The 16,894-nt window shown below is 45.2% G+C and overlaps 1 protein-coding gene across 8 annotated transcripts in view; it reads right to left on the bottom strand.

Annotated features, from left to right (window-relative positions):
- PTPRM (protein tyrosine phosphatase receptor type M) overlaps window positions 1–8,889 on the bottom strand; it is a 568,788-nt gene extending 559,899 nt beyond the window's left edge. For all 8 annotated transcript variants that reach the window (XM_075270676.1, XM_075270675.1, XM_075270678.1 and 5 more), the window contains exon 1: window positions 8,709–8,889. In XM_075270676.1, the coding sequence (XP_075126777.1) occupies window positions 8,709–8,784 (76 nt within the window). In that variant the 5' untranslated portion in view covers window positions 8,785–8,889. The remainder of the gene's footprint in view (window positions 1–8,708) is intronic.
- Between the last annotated feature and the right edge of the window lie 8,005 nt (window positions 8,890–16,894).

Here is a 16,894-nt window from a genome sequence, read left to right as displayed (position 1 = left end):
GGCTAACTTTACTTACATGGGATCCTTCATACTTTGTTTTTTTCCTCAGGAAACCTAATACAATGAGTGTTTTTCTTTGGCTATTCCCTGATCAGAAAACTAAGCCAACAACTACTTCCACAATACCGTTTCACTGACATATATTTCAGTAAGATCTCGTACAATGTCATCCTGTAACTTTTACAGATGTCCTTTAAAAATTGTTGTCCACTGAGTTGCTTAAAAATTCCTAGTCAAGTGGCTTCCTTGTGCCCATATTCACATGGATGTATGGAAAATCACCTTCCACCTGCAACAAATGGACTATTTTTAATATATATGTTAGTTAGGTCTATATGTTGGTGGACCTGACAGACCTGGAAACCGTCTTTTCCAACATAAACATGCTTTTTCATATTTTACAATTATCGATAGGATATAATTAATTAGATGCAGAGTTGGTGTCTGTTTGACCATTGGTTGTAACTCATTTATCAAGGAGTTGAGAAGAAGGAAAATAGAGAAGGTGCTTTGACCTACAAGCTCTAAAGCCCACATCTCCATTTGCTAAAGAATAAAGTCTGACTACAAAAGTTTGTGTCTATCCACAGGACTCATGCATACAGCCTTACTATGATTTGTACAGAGCTGTAATATGTAATACTCATTGGCCCCCCATTCACAGAAAACCCTAGTTCTTCAAAGCCAACACTTTGCATCACACCAGCATTCTGCTGTGTGGACCAGTGGTGGTGGGGAACTGGAAAATGAAGAGGAACTAAGGTGGGTATCTGCCTGCAAGGAATATACTACATAGAAATAAATATATTTATTTATTTAAATAGATAGGGACTGGAAAATGAAGAGGTGGCTATCCGCCTGTAAGGAATATACTATACAGGTAGCCTCAGGTTACGACGTTTCGTGGTTACGACTAGAGATGAGCGAGTAGTCGGGAGTGCTGGCAGCTTGCATTTTGCGGGAGCTGAGTTTTTTCTCATAGGAATACATTGACCAGCAGGGGCCACACGGTGGCTCAGTGGTTAGCACTGCAGCCTTGCAGTGCTGGAGTCCTGGTGTTCAAATCCCGCCAAGGACATAAAACCATCTGCAAGGAGTTTGTATGTTCTCCCCGTGTTTGCATGGATTTCCATCCCATATTTCAAAAAAGACATACTGATAGGGAAAAATGTACATTGTGAGCTCTATGTGGGGCTCACAATCTACATTTAAAAAAAAAAAAAAAAAAAAAAAAAAAAAAAAAAGGAATACATTCGGCCAATCAACACTGGTTCTGCCGGAGGCTCATCTGTGAGGAGGCGGAGTCTAAGATCAGACCACAGCAGTCTCTATTGTGGTCCGATTTAGACTCCGCCTCCTCACAGCCAAGCCTCCGGCAGAACCAGCATTGATTGGCCAAATGCTGTACACTGGCCAATCAACGCTAGCCAATGCATTCCTATGAGAAAAAGTCAGCTCCCGCATAAATGCAAGCTGCCAGTTCTCCCTGTACAGTACGTGATTTAGTGTGCAGCGGAAGACTGAACTGTACTGTATTTGGCACAGTCTTCCTCGCTGCACACTAAATCATGTTAATCCGTTACTACGCAGCGTCGTATGGTAGGTTTTTACGACGCCGCATAAGAAGGGATCAATGTCGTATGTCGAGGATTACCTGTATATGTGTGTGTGTGTGTGTGTGTATGTATGTATATACACGGATGGATTTCAACATACCCATCCTTTGTTTCCCGGACAATAAGTCATCACCAGAAGTATGGCAGCGGCTTATTCCCCTCTTCCCAATAACCAGTGGAAGAGCGCCTGTATCTGTTAGTACTGAGCAGGGGAATAATAGTTGGGCAAACAGCCATCTTTATATTTTCCTGCTCTGTTTTTCAGCTGAATATTTGAGAAAGCTGTACAATAACTTTGCCCTCCGCAGCAGCCTGTATGTGCAATTCTAGCCGATGTATACTAAATATGTGCACCACTTGGCATTATATACTAGCTATTTTCCTGTAGACAAACATATTACTGTAGGCAGCAATTATATACTGTATATCTAAGCCACTGCTTATAAGGGTATGTTCACATTTCACATAGCAAAACATAAATACACCCTTGTTTTAATGCTTTTCTAACATCTTGTATACGTACCAAAAAAGTAAAATAGTGTATGCTATGACACACAGTTACCCAGCAAAGCAGGGTACATGGAGTTCCATGGTCTACATAGTTGGCAGGGGACTCTTTATGCCAACATACCGCACAGGGTCTAATAGAACATCACGGTAGCGAATTTCCAGAAATCTTTGGAAAGTTTTTGACAGACGTTATACAGCTTAGCCACGTTATCATTAATTCACCTACCACAATAAATATTCTGACAGAAAAAAAGACAAAGTAATGCAGACTCTGTGCTCTTAGCGGTAGTACGTTGGGATATTTCACACTAAGTTTTCTTTTCTTTTGAATTTTTACAATCTGGCTTACTTCAGCTTGTAAAGAATGTCTGATGGAGCCTTCCTTCTCAATGCAATGGAAAATTGGACTGCTGCACACAGTATCTCTGCCATGTATTCACAGACAGACTATTATGAAAGAGGGAAACTTTGGAGTTTCACAAAATGTAGTTCAGGGGCTCACAGGCTATTACAAAGCACAGCAATCCACTGCAGGCAGGGGAAAGATGCCTGGATAAAAGGAAAGGAAGACAGACACAGGGCTGGTGCGTTTCTCATTTTAGAGCACAATGAGAGGGAACGCCTTGCTCAGAACTATATTACTGAGTGAGAGAACAAGGGGGCTCTATGAGCTAAAGCACTGTCATCCTACACTGGTCTACACAACAGAACAATAACAATGTACTTATATTGTGTTTATTACTTATAGATCTCAAGGATCATATAACGTTGTCACAAGCATCTACCATCATATATGTCATACATCAACTTTATAGTGATGTATGTTTAATACACAGACAAGGAATTATATAAGTATACCACAATACTAAACTACTATTCGGCTAGACCAACCGTAATATGGCCCAAGATGACACCTCCCTCCCCCGGCTTGGAATTAACACTATAAAAGAAAACACAAGATCATACATTGTGTAAAAATTGTGGGCGTCGGCCACAGCTTTATTAAATAATGATGAACATATAAGCAGAACCTTGCTACCCCATGACCACTTGTATGACGCGTCACCAAATGCCTGGCACCGCGTTGCAGTGTGCATGTATCAGATGTTCCATGGGTGACGCGCCTGTCCTCTTCTCTACCGCTGAAAAAGGGGACAAGGTCCTGCCGATATGCCAAGCTGTGACACCTGAGAACAAGAGAGGAATAATTAAAGAACCATAAATAACACAAAGTCAGAAACAAATGGGCTGGAAGGGTTGGAAAAGCCTGCGTCAGAGCTGGCGGGGATCCAAGTGGAAGTTCCTGCCTAGTGTCGACTCCTAAATAGACTCAAGCCCCCCCAGAAGCCCCGCAAATGAAGAAGCTGGCCGCTGGGTAGGGAGGGGAGCAGCGCCACACAGCACGGCCGGACAAGAGCCAACCGTACTATGACCCAAGATGGCACCTCTTGTATGACGTGTCAACAAATGCCCACCACCACGTTGCGGTGTGCCACCGGAACATGGTGTATACCTACACCGGGGTCCGACCCCCCTCCAAGTGCAAAGACAGGGCCCTTTCCACCCCATTCTGAATACCCAACAGAAGAATATCCAAATCGATATCAGACAAGTGAACCCCGTCCCTGCGCAATAAACCACTGTTTACCTTCTATTTGAGGGTACCTAACCACCACACCACCCCGGGACCGCAAATGGCAAGACACCCGAAACAACGCACTATCCTAAAGAAAATTACCTAACTTTTTTTTTTTTTTTGCATAAAAAAAATAAACTGTAAGAAGGCCAGGCCTAACATAACGCCTGTAACAATTTGAGCGCCATTTGCCTATCCGTTTAACTTCCTCTTCAGTTAAACCCGCGGCGTCTGCCGCTGTGGCTGTCCCTATGCAGAACGAATGAGTCCAAACTCAGAAGGAGGGGCCGCCACTGACTCAAGGCAATGTTTAATCAAGCATATTGCTGCCCATAGAGGACAGCTGACCAGACCAAGCCTGTTAACAGGAGAACTCACCAGAAGGTATTACTGCTGGCTGTGTCGGCACGACCAGGGGAGAAGGCAGCAGAGCTGGTCCTGGTGCCGTATCTACAGGCACAGATGACACGTCCTGGATGGACCCAGGTTCTCTTCTCTCGCTCCCTCTCCTAGAACTCCTGCTGTAACAAGATCACCGAGACCTGTATGAGTCCCGAGATGAGGAAGAGGAACGGGACTCCGACAACTCCGCCCTGGAGCTATGTGATCGTCTCCGAGGCCTGCGTCACTACCGAAACGGTGGCAGCAGGCCGGCGCCCATGGGACCTGGCACCGCTTGCCACAGACCTAGCCCGCCACCCGATGCTCGCTGGAGCCTGGGCGGCGCGGGATGCTGAACAGGTGGCCCCCTAGAGTTCTACTGCAGGATGGATCGAGGCCGCCTGTTGCAGCCTAGGTGGAGCAGGAGCCTGGTCTGGCGCCCTGCTCGGGTTGAGCAGGGACACCAGCCAAGATGTCCCCTCCTCACTAACCATTTTGCAGCAGCAGCTCCATGAGCTGATGTTGGCGTTGCTCATCCTCAGTCATAGGGGATGATTCGATGCCCAAACTACAGCCTGGGTCGGCACTGGCGGGGATCCAAGAGGAAGGCCCCATCCAGCGCCAACTCCTAAACAGATGCAAGCCCTGCCCCCTTCCGGAAGCCGGCGAATGAAGAAGCCAGCCACTGGGTAGGGAGGAAGAGGGGAGCAGCATTACATAGCAGCCAGCCGCCTCACAATTTCATGGCACTTTGGCTATACATGCATCAAATTTAGCACACCTTCATCCCACCCTACCTCAATGACATAGCATTGCTCTCAGAGCTTTTAATACACACCGTCAGCCCCCTAAAGTAACATTACAGATGACGGAAATCTACAGCACAAATTCACTGAAAAAAAGGATCCTTAAGGTGAACTCCCACCTCTGCCCTTCTCAAATATAAAGTTAATATCATTGGCCACTAAAGTCATAGCTTAACTTGTAGAATACAGGATTTCCTGTAGTAGGTCACTATAAGTGATCCCTTAGTGCTTATTCACACGTCCGCACTGTGCGGGCATCTATGTTATTCATAGACAACACAGGATCTAGCTTATTTTCTTGTTGGGTTCTGTTTATGGTGACATATTTGTGATAAATAGATCAACTTATCTTATTTACTATACTTTTGCGGGCACAAAGAATAGACATCTCAAATCTATAGGTGTGCATATGGTCCGAGAATAACACAGACATCACATGCCTGCAAAATGAGGAGGTGCAAATAGCCCGTACTACTATATTCTGTATATTAGGGACTAGATATTCATGCAACTTAATAAGATTTTAGGAATTCTTCCTGTTATACTAAATATATGTTTTATCCTTGTTGAAAGTGTAACCAGATAAAACATGGAATAACTAAAAAGTTCCATAAACTATTAGGGAAGCAAAGAATGATGGATGATAGAATTAACATACTGGATTTCTGTATTGGCAAAGATACAAACATCGGGCTGTGCAAGGAAAAACATCAATGGCTGTCTGCAGTAAAATATCAGGATATAACTGAAACACAGGAAATTGTTGGTTATTTGTTAATGCTAAGGGAAAAGTCTACATCATAGGTAAACAATAAGGATAACAATAGAACAGTTTCCTCCTTTCCTTGTGAAGAAAACAGCAGCTTATGGAGAAGTACAATAGTGGGGCGACTCTCCGAAGTCAGAGTTTTTTTTACCAAGTTTATAGAAGGGCTATCACATAGCAATTAATTGTTCAGCAACTATCACCACACTCATCCCATATACAGCATACCTTAATATAGCACATATCACCCTATAATAGTACTAGGTGCACTAAAATCAAGCCAGGTACTTGTTTCCAGTGCAGCAAAATATAGTTGTAGCAAAAACTAACCTGACATCTAACACATTACACACTGTTGAACTTAATGGTACGTGAAACGTTAACTCTTGCTGTGTCCATATTTATAGAGATATATTGAAACTAGGGTCATGTGACTGGGGACTAAGACTGTTATACCACCTATGTCCAAATGTGTTCCTTTACAGAAATCTTGGGGTCTACAGTCACAGGGTGGTGCAATGGATCTGCACTCCCATATATTGGCTCTTGAGGTCTGAATTATGGCATAATGCCTCTTATCTCATGGTACATATAGAATGGCCACACACTCAGAGCTTAGTTTGGACTTTAGCTCAAATAAGTACAAGGATGTGAGTGATGTCAATCTATGTACAGCGCTGTAGAATATGTGGATGCTATATTAGTAACAGAAATAAGTACTGTTAAAAGAGCCATATATACCAATAATCCCAGAGTACAACTTTCTATTTGACACAGGACATATCACGATTTGCTTTCTGTAACTTGAAGAACAATCTGCAGAATACTTTTCCAATCCAATAAACCACACAGTGCTAGTCATATGATACCGTAATAATATGATGTCCCAATGACCATGTTAACTAAAATACAATATCTTTGTGGACATTGGCCGGACCTCGGCATACTTGTAATGTGATGGTAATGTCATGTCATTACACCTGTTGACAGGTCCACATTATTGTCTTCTAAATAAAGATCTGTATAAAAATGACAACACTGTTTTGTATGACCTTAAAGTAAGTTAAAAGATCTTTGGTGAAAATGAGGACATAACAGAAGCAGAAAAAGGCATCTGTATAACAAACTGCGTTTCCAAAGAGCCATTACCTGATTATTATCCCTAATATTTCACGTAAATTGTTATGTGCAGGAAAGACGTTCTGTATCTGGCATAGACGTTGTGCCCAATAGGTTAATAACTAGTCCGTGCTATTACAATGTGATTGATTAAAAGGACATGGTGTCTCCCCAGCTACATCCTATGGATTATTAAGCCGCTGATGGCGTTAGAAAGCTGCACTAGGCATTGCTTAGAAAGAATGACAAGCACCCAAGCAGCCAGCCATTCAGCAGCACAAGGCGGCTCAGAAAACTTTGCAGAGGTTGTTATTATGTGACACTGGCAGTATTCATGCTGGTGGCGCTACTGACAGCATAGTCACGTCTCCCGGGCAATGCACCTGGCTCTTCCCGCTTGCCGGCAAAGCCCAAACGGCATTGTTCTCTGGGACTTTGGTGTCTATGCAGGACATGACAAGTCCAAGAGGAAATTACCCTGTTTACTTTAATAGAGGGGGTGCAGGAAAGCAGCTGGGAAGATAAGAGAGCAGAGGAAATAGGGTGGAGAATAAGGAGACTGAAAAGTGGATGAAATGAAAAAGGAAAAGGGAAATTATGAGAACTAGCTGCAAGATCTGATAATGATCCGGATCCCAATCACTGCCTGCCCTATGCCGGATGGTTACATAGCATATACGTATAGAAATCCCATTAGAAAGTTACTAAGAGTATCTAACAGCAGGTGACATTCTGAAGACCAAAGAAATAGCATCCTGCAGCATGATGGTCATTGTAGTGCCACGCCAGTGGAGAAGTTACTATGTTGCTAAAGGTGACATTAGTAGAAATCTGCTGAAAAGAGCAGGTAAACAGATGCTTTGGGACTGAAAATGGGATTTACTGGGTATTTGTCGACTCCTGATATAGGTCTGTCACTGACAACATGAATAGAGAACCCTATATGTCACATGAAAGTATACGTACACACTCGGGTGCAGGTGGCATCACTGCCATCTATAATATGCTGAAGGAGATGATGTCAGGTGCCCACTCGTTATGCCAACGGTCATCGGTTAGAGATGTCTGAGTATGGCTATCCTATGTCTGATATAGGGGACAGGTTAAACAGGAGCTCAGGAAGTTACCAGGCATGTAATTATATATATATATATATATATATATATATATATATTATATATACACATACTGCAAAGACCTAAGACCTCCATGTATTGTATGTATACAGTGTTGGCAGAGGGAAGTTGTGCAGCTGTTCTTCTGTCAATCTGTATACAGTGACAATACACGTGATATATAGAGAAACATTAATAAGCCTTGTCTTTATCAGCCTTCCATGTAGTATGTATATAGGGGATGGTACACATTGATCACATAACTGCTGCCCAGCACAGTCCTGGCTGTCAGTGCCTGCCATGCGTGCCTGTTTACTACTGCTGGCTGTGCTAATAGTGGGCTCAGGGCACACGGTGCAGTGGCTTGTGTTTACATGCGCTGCACTGGTTGCAGTACCAATCCGTTAGTTTGCACACCATGAACAGTCGGCTGTACAGCAGCTCTGTCTATTATACTACACACAGGGTCTATGTAGTGAACAGGACGAGGCATACACATGGTTAAATATCCATTTCATGGAATGAACCAGGAAGCTGAGCTCAGCCATGTTACTACATAGAAACTTCCCCTAACTCCGCACATGGCACCATGCCCAGCTTCTCGGGCTATACCCCTGCCCAGCTGTAGACACCCCTGCCCTGCTTTAGCATCTCCGGGCTCAGCCTCTGGTCAGTGAGAGCCGTTACAGTGTGTACAGTAACTTGCGGATGACAGCTCCCCTCTCAGTCCGCACTCACCCCCTGACAGTGTCCACTTACCAGAGTATGGTCCGAATGCAACAGCGGGCAGAAGTCCAGCTAAAGTCAGCAGGCAACTTGTAAACACTTTCCCCATGGCGGCTCCAGGACTCCACAACACAACCCAGCAAATAAGTCTCCTCAGTTACAGAACCAGCGAAGAGCCAAGGCAGGAAAGTTGCACAGTCCGTCCTGCAAGCCGGCCAGGCTGCATAAGCCTGCCAGATATTGAGCGGCGTGATTCGGGTGGATTCCCCCTCCCCTTTCCCCTTCGCTGGCCGAACGATTGGCTGGTGGCAAGGAGGGGGCGGGGGCCTCCTCCCAGCTATATCCAAGTCAGTGCTGGACGGGGAAGCCTTCTTGCCAGCGCTGAGGAAACAAGCTAGATGCTTCACAGTGAATGAAAGGAGGATGCTCTGGTCTCTTTACAAAGTGAATGCAGAAGGAAGGGGCTGTTTACCTCACACCCTCCCCACATGTCTGCAAACAGCTTTCTTGACACACTGAACTGGAGGAGTAGCATGCGGGATCTTCAAGACCAGGAACAAGGAGCAGCCAGCCGGTAACAGCAGCTCAATGAGCTGCTGCATCAAAAGGTAAGGGAAGGGGCAAGCAAGCTGGTTGGACTCCCTGCTCAAAAAATTGAGTGGGGTGCCAGTACAGGGCTCCCTTCCACTTACAACAGCCGGCGGTGGTCTCCAGACCACTGAACCGGCTCAGTTACAGAGTCCCCAGAACGTGTGTGTGTGTGTGTGTGTGTGTGTGTCCCAAATCTATAGAGACTTTCTGCTTGTAAATGTGGGAATTGCTTATATGATAGGGATTTTTTCAGCCTAATTTATACCCGGGAGAGGAAAGATTATACATGTGGTGTAGGGAGAGGAGCAGCTGCAATGCAGCCTAACACATTTGGAAATGTCTTTACAGAGCTTGCTAAGTCAGAGATAGTAGTAAGTTTTGCAGTAAAGTTGTGGCACACTCTGCTAGTTCCATGCTGTGTCACATTTGCTATAGTATAGCTCATCCCCTCCCCCTCTATGTTCAGACTGTGGTTGGGGATGTATCAGGAGCTTGCAGGGAGATTCCATTGCCTTTAGTTTTAGGTAAATCTGCATGTACCTGCAATGTACCTCACACTTTAATTGTAATATCTACGGGCCAAAGATCCTAATTCCCTTCCACATGCTGTATCTAGAGCCTGTAGTACAGCTGCTGCATGTTATTGCCCCGGGGTTTGTTCTCAGCAGCTTTCATTGTTGCAATGTGAATGCTGAAAGGTGCGAGAGACCGTTACATATATCCCATAACCTTGTCCATTTCCAGTCACGGAGCCATGTGAGCGCTTAAGGTTTGCGGGACAAATTGATTCTCATAATGGTACCATTTATTATTCCGTACATTGTATGATTGTGCAATGTGGAGAGAATAGGTGTGCTCACATGCAGAGAGGGAGAATGTCAGAATCCTGTGCTGGTTTGCTACATTAACCCCTTATAGGCAGAGTAAGATTACTGCGTTTAAGGGCAAACAGCGGTCACTATATCCATGTAGTGTAGATACCTGGCTGGCAGCGATACAGCGAAGTTCTTGTCTCTAGGCTGTATCTGGTCTGTATTATAGTACAGGGTCAGACAGGGGGACTGGTGAATCCCCCGGTGGGCCCGTACCTTTAGTGGGCCCTACCGGACCTCCACTGCTTTTTTCAATAGGCAGCTGAGGTGCCGTAAGGCCCCTATGCATTTATCTTGCCACTGCTCCTGCCCGGGGCCCCCCCATATGCTGCACATTACGTCATTGCAACGTAATGTGCAGGGCCCAGGCCGAAGCTCCAGGATGAAGGGCTGTGAGCAGGAGCCGGGAGAAGGTAGGTGATGCAGCCAAGTTCTTCTCGGTTTTGCGATCCGGTTTTAATAACCGGATCACAAAAACAGGAAAAAGTGGCGCCACAGACTCACAAACTTGTAGGCCACAGACCCCATTTAGCCTGTGGCCTACAAGCTAAGCCCCAATACTTACCTGTCTGCTCCGGCGCCACCTGCTTCTTCATGCTCCAGGCGCATATGGCGTCATATCAGTGCACGCGAAGCAAGAAGGAGTGCGACTAGGGAGCAAACAGGTAAGTAATCATCTAATACTGCCATAGGAGGGACCAGTGAAGAGGCTACTGTATGGGCCATACAGTGACCCCTTCACTATTCCTCCCCCCCCTAAATATTGACCAAATCACATGCCCCCCATTCCCCATACAGTGGCCCCCTTCAGTATTACCCACATACACTCCCCCCCCCCCCCATACAGTGGCCCCTTCACTGGTCACCTATACTGTACAGGGGGGGGGGAAGTAATGTGTGTGGGGGGGGAGGGGTCAGTGATAGAGGCCAATATCCTGGGGGACATTAAAGGCAAAAATGGACAACATTTTTGAAATTTTAATAAGCTGAGAGCAGTGAAAAAAAAAGTATACACACCTGTCCCTGTTGTTCCAGTATCCTCCCGCACTTCCTGATTCTTTTGCTCTAGTGGCATCTTCCGGTTTTGTGCTTTGGCCTCAGTGGTCACGTGACCGCTAAGACCAATCAGTGAAGGGCCTGAGTGTCTGTATCTGTGACATCATGGGTCCTCTTCCTAAGGCCGCTAATTGGCCTCAGTGGTCATGTGAACGCTGGGGTCAATCAGCATTTTCAGTACAATGCTTGGAGGGACCCGGCTGAGCAGACGAACCAGGAGGCACAGGTCAGATGAGTATGTATTTTTTTAATTTTTTTTTTTACTGCCCCCAGCAGATTTAAACTTTAAAAGTTTAGTCTGTACAAACCCTTTAAGTCTAAGACCCCACGTTCTGGAAACACGGCTTTTTTTGTTGCAGATTTTGTTTCTTTTTTTTCAGCCAAAGCCAAGAATGGCTACAAAAGTAATAGGGAATATATAGAAAGCTCTTATACCTCTAACTTCTGCTCAGTCTACTCTTGGTTTTGGCTCAAAAAACCGCAACAGAAAAAAAAGCTTTTTTTTTTTTTTTTTTTTTTTTTTTTAATAAAAACTAGGCCGGGGAAGGTGCAACTCCACCCCTTCCCCCCAATAAAACACAGAACTTTCCCTCCTGTCCCCAGTGTCTTCCAACGCAGTTCGGACCTGCACCTCTATTGTATTCTTCCAGCAGAAGTTCCCTCTGCCAATAAGCTGCCTAAGGGAAGGGACCTGGGATGTCACAGCCAGTGTGAACTTCTGACAAAAGAAGACAGCAGAGCTGCAGGACTGGACCATGCTAGGAGGACACCTCAGCACCACGGACAGGCGAGTATGGTTTGTTTGTTTGTTTTTCCACCTCCCACGGATTCATTTAAAAAAATAGATAAATAATTAAATTATACTGGACAACCTCTTTTTAAAGTGTGGGACATTAGTGGGGTATATTAAAGGGGTTGTACAGGGTTAATTTTTTCTGGTTTATCCTCAGGACAGGCCATAAATACCTGATCTATAGGGAGCTGATAGCTGGCCATCAGACCGATCAGCTATACGGAGTCAATTCCGGCACCCATCCTGTACATAATATGGGTCGGAAGCAGAAAACTCTGACCACTATATATCAGCCGGCACCTTCACTGAATCTCAGCACATATTGAAGTCAGTGGGAGCTGAACTGCAGTGAAATCGCCGGGTGACTAAACAGTGGATGGAACTTCATGCTTCTGGCCCTCTGTTGTGCACAGAACGGGCGCTGGAAATGGCTCCATACAGCTGATCTGCAGGGGTCCTGGCGGTGGGCCCCTAGAAACAATTCCACTGGTGGCCCTAGACTGACCCTGTTATAGTGGCTTATAATGGGGTCTTACAGGGGGCATTGATTTTTCTTGAAACTAGATTGGTACATTGCACAATCTCCAGATGTGTTCCATTAGTGATGTAGATAGCTGAAGCTATGCATATAGGATGGGTAAAGGCTAAATACAATACTGATGTCAGAAGGAAACATGACAGAGTAGGTATGTCTTTACTGTAAGAAGGTCCTTCCACTGTATCCTGTGCAGTGGAGTAACATGGAGAGATGTGGGGTGCATGGTCTACTGTGTTGGGGGAGAGATGTGTGGTGCAGGGTGGAGTGTGTGGGGGAGAGATGTGAGATGCAGGGTGTAGTGTGGGGGGTAGAGATGTGGGGTGTAGGGGGGAGAGATGTAGACTGTAGTTGTACTGGTGGGTGGAAAGATGTGAGGTGCATGGTGCATTGGTGGGGGGAGGGATGCAGGGTGGACTGTGGGGGAAGAGAGATGTGGGGTGCAAGTTGGACTGTTGGGGGAGATACGGGGTGGACTGTGGAGGGAGAGATGCCGGGTGCACTGCAGTTTTTACTGTGGTGTGTCTGCCACGTTGGGCTTCAGCCTTAGGGTGCATGCACACTACGTAACGCCGGGCGTGTATGAGAGCCGTACACGCCGGCGTTACAGCAGGGCTGCCGAACACTTCCCATTCACTTCAATGGGAGCGCTCGTAAACGCCGCTGTTACGAGCGCTCCCATTGAAGTGAATGGGAAGTGTTCGGCAGTCTGCCGTAATGCCGGCGTGTACGGCTCTCATACACGCCCGGCGTTACGTAGTCTGCATGCACCCTTAAAAGACACTTGGGGAGCTGTGGGAAACTTGTTTGGGGTTCTCTGAGCTGTGGAGTGCTTACTAACACTATGGGGGTGCTAGCATTGCGGGGGTAGGCTTATAGGAGCGATCTGGTCACCACAAGGTAACCCCTCCCCGTTGGTATCACGCACAGGGGTGATAAGAATTTGGGTGTTTTGCACATCAGTCTGAATGGAATGGCAGGTATTAATCTATTTCAGTGATTTCAGACCACCGGAGAAAGCCAAAGTATAAAACTATGTTTGTTGGGACTGGGCAACCCCTTTAAGGTTCATGGGGAATAGTAACAGTGTGGGGGTACACTGGAGGGACATAGGGGGATAGTGCGGTGCTTGTTAGTAATGTGGGGGTACACTGGAGACACGTGGGGGGATAGTAGGATGTCTTTGTTTTACTATACGATGTTTATTATATCACGCTTAGCCGTCCTCAGATGTAATGCCTTGAACCCCTCTTAGCCCAATTTGTATTAGCTGCAGTTCGCCATTATTATTATAAACATTCGGGACACTTTTTCTTAGTTACAGACATGCTCCCAGTATCATTCCACTTCCTATTAGAAGCCATTGTAAGGGATAAGTATTGCTCTGGTAGGCCCCTGGCCTGATTTAATACAGCAACTACGGGGACCTCAGTGGTCACCAGGGAATAAGGTGTGGAGGTCCAAGCTACTGCATAACAGTGTTTTGTAAGGTGGTCGCCGCATCATCCAGGCACAGCATTAATATAACACTACGAGGCAGGATAGTATACCTGCCCTAACCACTCCAGACCTGTATTAACCCCTCAATAATAATAGTAATAACAATTAATTTATGCTACAGCTGAAATGCAATTTGTAGGCTCCAAGTCAGGCAGGGATACACTACAAAATCTAGTCGCTGCACACAGAGTTTACAATCACAGGAGGCGGGTGCATATAGGCCACAGAGGTGAGACAATCAGTTCCAGCCATGAAACGTAAACGGTATGAGCACTGCCATATTCAATACAGCATCATTATTAGAAGGTTATTGGCACAGAGGGCCTGTTTTGTGATATCCCTAAATAACGCTAACAAAGTCTTAGGCAGACTCGTGCCTTTATTTAACCCCTTCTCGCCGACAGCATTTTTTGATTTTCGTTTTTGACTCCACCCCTTCCAAACCCCATAACCTTTTTATTTCTCTGCTCTTAGAGCCATATCAGGTCTTATTGTTTGTGGGACTTTTTTTTTCATGTTGCTACCATTAATTACTCTGTACAATGTACTGGGAAGCTAGAAAAAAAAAATCAGAATGGGGTGGATTTGCCGAAAAAGTGCATTTGTGCGATTTTCTTACGGGCTTCGTTTTTACAGCGTTCACTGTGCAGCCAAAATAACATGTCACCTGTGTTCTATGTTTCGGTACGATTCTGGGGATACCTAATTTATATGGTTTTATTTACATTGTAACCCCTTAACAAAAATCCAAAACTCTGCCCCCAAATTTTTTTTCTAACAGTCACCATATTCTGACACCCATAACTTTTTTTTTTTATACTTCCTTGTGCGAAGATGCATAGTGTGTCTTTTTTGGGGGGGCCAGGTGTACTTTTCAGTTATACCATGTTGGGGAATTGCTTTGATCACTTTTTATTCAAATTTTTATCAGAGGCAAAACAGTGAAAAAAACGGCGGTTTGTCACTTTTGACTTTTGTTCCCCACTACGGCGTTTACCGTATGGGAAAAATATTTTTATAGATTTGTAGAACGGGCATTTTCGGACACAGGGATACCTAATGTGTATGTGTTTCATAGTATTTAAGTACTTTCATATGTGTTCTAGAGAAAGTGGGGGTGATTTGAAATTTTATTATTTTTAAAATGTTGTTTTTTTTGTTTTTATTTTTTTAATGCATTTACTAGAACCCATAGGGGTCTTGAACCCCAGGGGGTTTGATCACTTAAGCAATGCATTACAATGGTAATACATTGCAAAATACCAGGGCTTCTATTGCAGGCTACATAGAGTAGTCTGCAATAGAATCCATTGAATGACAGGTTGCAGAGCATTCACAAGGCTCCCAGCTGTCATAGCAACGTGATGCCGGGAAAATGGCAGCGCCCACGTGCCTGTTCCTAGGGTGGGCTCGGACCTAGTAGTAGGCTTACACTGAGCTCCGGTGGCATATGGCAGGACTTTGCACCCTTTCAGCGATGAAGAAGACTACTGACGTGTCACCCTGGAGGAACATCCAACGCGTGCCCATATTTGTAGGGTGTTGTGTGTTAATGGAATGTAATATAGAATATTTGGGGACAGAATTTTACAAAATGATGCCTATGTAAGGACAAGCTTATCCAGGGTCTTTTTACACTAACTGCCAGATCTGGAGTCGGGAAGGAATTTTTCCCATAAGATGGGGCGATCAGCATAACCCCCTTTTGTTTGTTTTTTTTCGTCTTCCTCTGGATCAACATGGTAGGGTATATAGTTGGTACTTGATACGATGTAACTATGTACCACGTAATAATTGTCGAATGATATGGTGAAAGAGTGATGCTACAATGTAATATGACCACCGATAGTTTTCCCGTTGAACGGTCAAATTGTGCTGTAATGTAATATTGGTTGCTTACTGTTAATTTTGTAGGTGTCACAGCTGACATATGGCAGGACCTTGCCCGCTTCAGCGATGAAGAAGACTACCGACATGTCACCCTGGAGGAACATCCAATACGTGCCCACCTGGAAGTGGTGGCTGGCACTCGGGGGACACACCCATGATCAGTCATCAGTAGGGGGGTAATCAGGGTCTCTGCTTTATGTCTATATATATATATATATATATATATATATATATATTGTGTGTGTATGTATATCTTTATGTTTAGATATATAAGTAATAAAGCTGTGGCCGGCCCCACTTCATCCACAAGTTTGGACTGTGCTTAATGATGTTTTTGTTATACACGGGCAAAGTGGAAAGGAAAGGGGTTGTTTGTAAGGAAGTCTAGTATGGCTGGTCACTCCCTGCTACTGGCTGCGGCACAGAGAAGTTTGGATGCTCCTGGTCCCAGTGGTCCTGTGGGTGTGGAGTGTGCCTGTCAGTGCGTGTACACTAGTGAGTACCTGGCTCAGTGAGTACACCAGTGAGCGTCTGGCAGTGTGTCCACTAGTGAGTGCCCGCTCGCTGTCTCTAGTAGTAAAGCTGCGGCAGGACACACATATCTCGGGTACTGTACTCTCTGGATTCAGAACTCTGGCAGCGGCAGCTCAGGGCGGTAACGTTACACATGGCTCCAGCGCTCTGCTTACACTGTGCACCTGGAAGCGGCACCAGCTAAGGTGTGAATGAGCACTGGATGCTACATCTAGCTATGTGCAAGTCCGAAGAGTTTTACCATACCTCTCTTAAAGTGCTCCACTCTGGAGATACAATGCCTGATATAGTGTGTTCAGAGTGTAGCTGTCATGACAATGGACTGCTAGAAGAAAGTTACAAGCCTTGTGTATTGTCTGCCCTGTGACATGTACTTTGAAGGTGCAATACAAGGAATGGTACTGCTTTTCTACATTACCCTATATTCCTCTGCATCAGCCATAACAGT

This window comes from Leptodactylus fuscus, chromosome 4 (genome assembly GCF_031893055.1).
Source record: "Leptodactylus fuscus isolate aLepFus1 chromosome 4, aLepFus1.hap2, whole genome shotgun sequence".
In the NCBI taxonomy this organism is placed as follows: Eukaryota; Metazoa; Chordata; class Amphibia; order Anura; family Leptodactylidae; genus Leptodactylus; species Leptodactylus fuscus.
Note: the sequence above shows the minus strand (reverse complement) of the source record. Positions and strands in the feature narration are given on the sequence as shown.